The following is an 8,219-nucleotide window of genomic DNA, read 5'->3' as shown; positions in this document are numbered from 1 at the left end:
AAAACAATTATATGAAATATAGAAGCACATAAACCACAATTGTTTTCTAAAATTTTATTAGTTTATCAAAGGTATTATGACGTAATCATCGTTACATTTTTAATCCATGATAAACGTGCGTAAAACTTTTCATTTGTTTCTACCGATTTAGATACGTCGTTTTAATAAATGTAATATCATTTTAAATTCACCACATAATGGTTCCATGTGACATGATTTGTGACAAAATTAGTATAGTAGGTGTTAGGAAAATGCATTTTTTTTAATGTTTGCACGAACCGTTTCGTCATTTTAGCTATTCGCCGTGTTCTCGCAATGTAACCGATGCGGTTAAAATAGAGCGCACGTTTATGTCGTCAATAATTACGGAACAAAGAAACCAAAGAGTATATTGTCGGCCGAACGTAAGAAAGTTGATTTTAATATAAATAGGATTTATTTCTACTAAAAAAATCCGGACATTTTTCGACGATCCGGACGGTGACATTATCACTGAAAAAGGGGTATTTTTACAATCCTGTATCTAACTCAGACAACTTCTTAAAATTAATTTTTTTTTGTTTTATAAAATGTTTCCGTAGCAAAGATGTTCCAAAACGTTTTCTTCCGAAGTCCCACAAATGCAACGAACATTTTTTTAACAATTTATAGTTTCATAAAATGGTTATTAAACTTCAAAGAAAATGTATAATGATGTCATTAAGTGGAATGTTATATTCCATAATTTGATTTAAATCTAATGAATTCGAAATTCTGCATTGTGCATCTCTAGTTCTGCCACCTTATACATTTAAACTAGAGTGGCATGCTATCTATTCATTCCTATTGCAACCACATCTGTAAAACTCAGAGGGAACACTGTTCCTTCAACTTTTATTTCGGGCTGTGCTACTGGTTCCCCAAGCGATTTACATGTCCGAGATTCTGAATGCAGGAGTTTTGCAACTAATCAAACTTTGCAGTTTTAGGTTTACCCAATAATATGCAGTTTTTATAACCATGAATATGATGGAACCTCTCCTTATTTTTTGTCGCTGCACCACTGATCATCTGGTATTTAACTTTAAAAATATTGATTGTGTTTTAGGAAGATGATGATGAGGAAGAAGTTGTTACCACAGCAAGTTTACTCGGTAAACGACAAACATACACTGCTCCAGTAGCATTACTAAATGACATTCCACAGGTTTGTTTATCTTTTATTCATCATTTATTTGCAATACATAGTTTTTTAAATATTACAATATTCCTATTTCAATATAAAATCTTCCACTAACTCCTCAGAACCCTCATTTATGTTTTGTATAAGTTTACTTATCATTAAATATATCAGTTTGCCTAGTTTACAGTGTTCTAAGTTTCTCTGTAGGGCCAAGACATCGATCCATTTGCTGACACCAGGTCTAAGCCAATCATGCACAGAGAGGATCAGTATCGACAACAGCGGTTGCATCGAACTATTTCTCCAGAACGAAGTGATCCATTTGCCGATGGAGGGAAAACACCGGACCCAAAACTGGCTCAGTATCGAGATGTGATGAAACATCAGGTGCATTAGCTTGAAACATTTTAAGGATATGAAATTAAATAAATGAATTAATGTAACTTGCTTTACCCACAAATGGCGGAAAAATGACAGTTGTTGTAACATAGGGTTTCATACATCTCTTTCCAGTTTATGAGTAACCATTACTTGTGGGGGATTGTTTTTTTTTTGTATTTTTCCTTAAGCTAATATTTTGGACAACCCATTAGTAACCACTGGGTTGGAGTAATTGTTGTTAGTGTCTTTTTCATGGACACATACGCCCACAATCGTAGCAGCTACTTGAGTTAGAGGCAGGCGCGCCAGCACTCAGCCCCGGTGAGTTAAACTTTTCTTTTATATTTTAGAGTTTAAATAAAGAAGAAAGAGAGATTCGAACTAAAATAACTGAAAAGATGAATTCAGGTGACATGCATGTCAATGGAGCTTCTAAAGCGGCTCAGGCTGCAGCTAAAAAGCGCAGGTAACAATGCTATTGCCTATTACTAGATTTGTTTCCAAACCCTTGATGTATAGACAGTCTGGTTTTATGTGATTGCTTAAAAAAGAAAAAGAAATATATATATTTGTATTGCTTTTATATTTCACTAGATGGGATGAGACCCCTACAGTCTCTGGCACAACACCGAAGAAAAGAATGACCTGGGACCAAGCAGAAACACCATCACATACTCCTGGGTTAAATAGATGGGAGGAAACACCTGGTCGGCTTAAAGGGGGTGAAACTCCAGGGGCTGCTGTAACTCCTGGTCCCGGTACTCGAGCATGGGCTGAAACCCCAGGTCACGCTACTCCTGGTGCAATGACCCCAGGTCGTACACCAGCTGTTGGGCAAACTCCTGCAGGTGGTACTCCAAGCACCCGTAAAAACAGATGGGATGAAACACCAAAAACGGAGAGAGAAACACCCGGTCGTTCAATGGGTTGGGCCGAGACACCAGGCAGAACAGATCGTGCAGAAGATAGTGTACGTGATACTCCTGGTGCAAGTAAACGAAAATCTAGATGGGATTTAACTCCTGCAGCGGCAACACCTGGTAATCAAACACCGTCAGCCACTCCAGTCTTCACTCCTGGTGGGACTCCTTCTTCTTTCACTCCTAAGTCAGCCATGGGAACCCCGAGTGGCACACCTTCGATGTATACTCCGTCTGGAGTTACTCCTGTTGGAGTAAAAGCAATGGGTATGGCTACACCAAGTGCAAACCAACTCATGTCGATGACACCAGAGCAGCTACAAGTCAGTTTATTTTTATTGCATTATTGTTAAAACTGTACAGTCATTTAATGTTACTATTTATAAAGTTGATGTAAAGATTTATACTAGTTATGTTAATCATTTAATAAATTTTGTTCAAAGTTTTGTTCAAAAAACAAAGTGGTATATTCAGGCATGGAGGTGGGAGAGAGAAATCGATGAACGGAATCGTCCTCTCACTGATGATGAACTTGACACAATGTTTCCTGAGGGATATAAAGTTCTACCCCCACCCAGTGGATATATGCCAATCCGAACACCTGGTAGAAAAGTAACAGCAACTCCGACACCAATGGGTGGAAGTACAGGGTTTCATATTCAAGTAGAGGATAAATCAATGAAAGGCAAGTAGTAAAACGCTACATATATTGCTTTGTTGATATATTTTATTTAATTGACGTAATATTTAAAATACATATATATATGTAAAGCTATATATTGGTTTTTTAAATTTAAGAGATGAACCAATTTTATTGGAATATATAGTTTAGGTTGTTTATGGGCCTTAAAAACTATTTTTTTTTAAATTCAAAATGGGTTTTAATATTAAAATACCTATGCTGCAAAATACCTATACTGCACAAACATTGTCTGTATGCCATGCTAAAATATGAATAAATCTTTAAAATTTATAATCTTTACTCAACAGGCATCACAGATCAACCAAGCGGTAATTTACCATTTCTTAAACCGGATGATATTCAATATTTCGATAAGTTGCTTGTGGAAGTTGATGAAGAGACATTGTCTCCTGAAGAACAAAAAGAAAGAAAAATAATGAAGTTGTTGTTGAAAATTAAGAATGGAACTCCACCGATGAGGAAGAGTGCTTTAAGACAGGTAAGCTAATCAGGTGAAGTGCGGTGTGTTGCAGAATTAACTTTTTCAGACTAACTGTGAGTCTGTGACCATTTTGAACAACATATTGGGTGTAAAGTTTCTGGTTTTAATTTTGTTTCACAAACCATATTTCTATGTAAATAGGTAACAGACAAAGCTCGAGAGTTTGGTGCAGGACCCCTGTTCAACCAGATTCTACCTTTGCTAATGTCTCCAACATTAGAAGATCAGGAGAGGCACTTACTGGTCAAGGTATTTTGTTGGATTGTTTAATTTAAAAACAATACCTATTTTAGAAAAAAATACTTATTTTTAAATACTTTATCATGAATTACACTACACAGCTTACTACAACACGTGGGCATGATATCTTTCTTATGTATATATTTTGCAAAATCACTATTTGTTGCTTGAAACTGAATTGTAATTTGTAAAGTTCATATTTAACTTTTAACTGATTTGCATTGTATGGTTTTAGTTAAATCATATTTGTTTTCATTGTTCATGTTCAAAACAAATTAATGATACATTTCCCATTCAATAGCACCGAATTAGACAATTCTTAACTCACAACATAACTTTCAGGTGATTGATCGAATATTGTATAAACTCGATGACTTGGTTCGACCTTATGTTCATAAGATACTTGTAGTTATTGAACCTTTACTGATTGATGAAGATTATTATGCTCGTGTCGAAGGTAGAGAAATCATTTCAAACCTTGCAAAGGCAGCCGGTCTTGCAACTATGATTTCTGTCATGAGACCTGATATTGACAATATGGATGAGTAAGTTTCAAGTGTTTAATATTATAACAGCTGTTACAAAGTTAGTTGAATTATTAAATCTTTTATAGATATGTGAGAAATACAACAGCACGTGCATTTGCTGTTGTAGCATCAGCATTGGGTATTCCTTCATTGTTGCCATTTCTTAAAGCTGTTTGTCGAAGCAAGAAATCTTGGCAGGTATGGGTTACATATTGTAGATCAAGCTCTGTCTCCATGCCAACGTCATTAAGGAGAAATGTGCACGCAAAACACGTCCTTGTGAGGCGCTGCTTATTAAACAGAACATAAAAGTTTCACATTGCCAATCGTTACCTAGAGAAAAAACAGAGAGCAAAAACATAGAGCCAAAACAAATAAAAAATAATTGAACATACAGCTAAAAAATGTTAATGTTTTTTGCTCTTGCTTGATACACTATAACAGTTACATGTGCACTCAAATTAATTATAAGCCGATCATTAAACATTTGGCTTGACACAGACCATTCATTATGTACTGTTTCATTATGCACTGTTTGTATTCAGATATGGTAATATATTTATTACACAGGCTCGTCATACTGGTATCAAAATAACCCAGCAAATAGCCATCCTAATGGGTTGTGCCATTCTTCCTCATCTTAAAAATCTTGTTGAAACCATTGAATCTGGGTTGGAAGATGAACAACAAAAGGTTAAAGATTTTTCCTTTTAATTTTTCCCTTTTTTTTGTATTTCTTCGCACTATTGGCTTGTTTTACTCAACATTTTTCTCGCCATCTTGACAGGTACGCACAATTACTGCCCTCGCTTTGGCTGCTCTTGCCGAAGCAGCAACGCCGTATGGTATTGAATCGTTTGATAGTGTATTGAAACCTTTATGGAAGGGTATACGAACACACAGGTAACTTTTTCATAAATTAATTAATTATACATAGGCTGAAATTAGGATTTTCCATTTTCGGGAGCAAAATGCTGTAGCTCACATTCCACTAACTAAGTTTCATATGCTTTTATTTACATTATATTTGAAACCATATTTCAAAAAAAAAGTTATTGTTATTGAATTGTAAATATCTCCACAATATTGTACGAATGTTTTTAACAGAGGAAAGGGTCTTGCTGCTTTTTTGAAAGCGATTGGTTACCTTATCCCACTCATGGATGCTGAGTATGCAAATTACTACACAAGAGAAGTGATGTTGATTCTCATCCGGGAATTTCAATCTCCAGATGAAGAGATGAAAAAAATTGTGCTAAAGGTAAGCTCATGTAATGCTAGGCGTTATGCAGAAAAGTTGAAAATATTAAACTCTGTCGCAAGACGATGTTGAAGGGGATTGTATTTTGCATCACATCAAGATTTACGCTCGATTTTTTTTATTTTTCGCTCTTCATAATAGAAAGAATAATAGATGAAGTTTCTGGAACCTAAAGACTGGTTGCGTTTGCGTATAGTTCTCATCATTAACAGTGTTTCCAATCTATTTTCTATCAGGTAGTAAAGCAGTGTTGCGCAACTGATGGTGTTGAATCTCCCTACATTAAAGCAGAGATTCTTCCGTCATTTTTTAAGCATTTCTGGCAACATCGCATGGCATTAGATCGAAGAAATTACCGACAGCTTGTCGACACAACAGTTGAAATTGCAAATAAGGTTAATTACTTACTGAATTTAACGGTGTACATTATGATAACTAATCCCAAATTAGCTGCTAATATATTGTTAAAATGTTTGCATCAGCTAAAAACTGTATAAAGGAAACTGAAGTTATATTTTATGGTTGATGTACAGACAGACTTTCTTAACTGATTCTATAATTCTAAAGTTTTTGTTTATGAAACATTTTTTGGGTTGGGTAATTGTGTTTTTTTAACTTTTAACCAGTGACATTGAAATCTTTGTCACTTCGATTGCATATCTATCTTTTACAATAGAAAACAATGACCTAGTTTAGTTATTTACTTTTTGTGATATCTTAAATACAGATGTTTTTTCCTTGTGGAAAACTGAAATTTCAGCTCAGATAGAACTGTGTGCCCCAATTATAAAATTTGAGTTTGGTTCCTCTTTCACCATGGGGACATATCATGTGCTAGTGATTAACATTTTGTTTGGTAAACAAATATCATTGTTGTAATAAAACAAGTCTATAACAAATATGCTGTTGTTAATGTTTTATTCACATGATGATATTTGATTGTTTCATACTTTCATATGATTAGGTTGGAGCTCATGTTATCGTGCAACGAATTGTTGATGATTTGAAAGATGAAAATGAACAATACAGGAAGATGGTGATGGAAACCATTGATAAGGTGGTTCATATGTTAATGTTACTGTTCTCACTATTCTGTTAATTTTTATCTTTAAATCCAGTTGTCACATTGTTACGTTTTCTATCCTATGTTATTATATTATTTTTAGCAACTCCTTTCTGGGATTGTTTTTTAAATAATAACATATGCTTGTGTTTCACCTAAAAAGTTTTGGAAAAATAATCATATTTTGTCATTATAACAGTGTATATTTAAAAATCCATTTAATATTTTTAAGATTTAAATTATAAATGTGTTAATGTTTCACTATCTCTTGATATATATATCTGTTATTTGGAGTTGGCGAGAAATAAGTAGGCCTTTTGTGTTACAAGTGTAGATTCCTGTTTATTACATACAGAGGTATCGCCAAAATTACCATCTGTTGAGGATTATTGTACAAAGATTAACCAAATAAATGTTTCAACTTTGATAGATCTTGGCAAATCAAGGAGCTGCAGAAATTGATCATCGATTAGAAGAACAACTTATCGATGGAATACTTTATGCTTTCCAAGAGCAAACTACAGAAGATGTTGTTATGTTGAATGGATTTGGAACTGTGGTTAATACACTCGGAAAAAGAGTAAAGGCTTATCTGCCCCAGGTACAAAAATACAGCGGTTGTACTCTCAAACAAACATATAATAATTGTAAATTTTAATACCGCCTTGCAATGCTAACATGTATATTTTTGTTAGATCTGTGGTACTGTTCTGTGGAGGTTGAACAACAAAGCTGCGAAAGTTCGTCAGCAAGCTGCTGATCTTATTTCACGCATCTCTGTTGTGATGTTGGCTTGCCAGGAAGAGAAGTTGATGGGTCACTTGGGTGTCGTGCTGTATGAATATCTTGGTGAAGAATATCCAGAAGTATTAGGCTCGATTCTTGGGGCTCTTAAATCTATTGTAAATGTTATTGGTAAGATTTTAGATATTTATTTGTGTAATTAAAATTATGTCAAAACATAAACGACATGTATTATATCTCCTATTAAATGTGAGATTCTTTTTTTACATTTTTAAAATTTTCACCAGGTTTTACTTAATTGAACTTTGCAAGCATAAATATATGTATAGGGAAAATGGCACCAAAGTGTTAGTGATTAATCTTATGTTATTAAATATTTTAGTAACAAATAGAGATATAAAAATATGATATATAACAAACTTGATCAGTATCCAGAAGCCTTTGTTTTGATGTATGATTTGTAAAATAATCTGTATTATAAAAAAATTACAAAAACCTTTGATATGTTAATTTCAAACCACCTACTAATTTCTGTAGGAACATAATTTATTAGGTTTAGTGAATTTACTAACTTTTGGGCCAACAACCAACAATAAACACAAATTTAATAATTTAATAACCAAAATCTTTAAAAGTCTCTTTAAATCATCCGTTAAAGGTTTAACAAAAAAAAAAAGAAAATACAACAAAAAACTGGAATCAACTCTTGAGTAACAACTTATACTTACATGCCAATA

The 8,219-nt window shown here is 33.9% G+C and overlaps 1 protein-coding gene across 1 annotated transcript in view; it reads left to right on the top strand.

Annotated features, from left to right (window-relative positions):
* Nucleotides 1-1,087: 1,087 nt before the first annotated feature.
* Nucleotides 1,088-8,219, top strand: part of LOC100176532 (splicing factor 3B subunit 1) — a gene marked incomplete at its 5' end in the record, with an annotated part of 13,346 nt that continues 6,214 nt past the window's right edge. The window contains 16 exon segments of the mRNA XM_018815777.2: nt 1,088-1,186; nt 1,370-1,549; nt 1,894-2,009; nt 2,138-2,786; nt 2,938-3,148; nt 3,454-3,644; nt 3,789-3,896; nt 4,230-4,432; nt 4,501-4,612; nt 4,985-5,107; nt 5,202-5,317; nt 5,522-5,675; nt 5,912-6,070; nt 6,640-6,732; nt 7,169-7,339; nt 7,434-7,653. Coding sequence (XP_018671322.1) covers nt 1,088-1,186; nt 1,370-1,549; nt 1,894-2,009; nt 2,138-2,786; nt 2,938-3,148; nt 3,454-3,644; nt 3,789-3,896; nt 4,230-4,432; nt 4,501-4,612; nt 4,985-5,107; nt 5,202-5,317; nt 5,522-5,675; nt 5,912-6,070; nt 6,640-6,732; nt 7,169-7,339; nt 7,434-7,653 — 2,905 coding nt within the window.

Source organism: Ciona intestinalis, chromosome 1, assembly GCF_000224145.3.
Source record: "Ciona intestinalis chromosome 1, KH, whole genome shotgun sequence".
NCBI classification, from domain to species: Eukaryota; Metazoa; Chordata; class Ascidiacea; order Phlebobranchia; family Cionidae; genus Ciona; species Ciona intestinalis.
The sequence above is the reverse complement of the archived record's forward strand: the minus strand, read 5'-3'. Positions and strand labels throughout refer to the sequence as shown.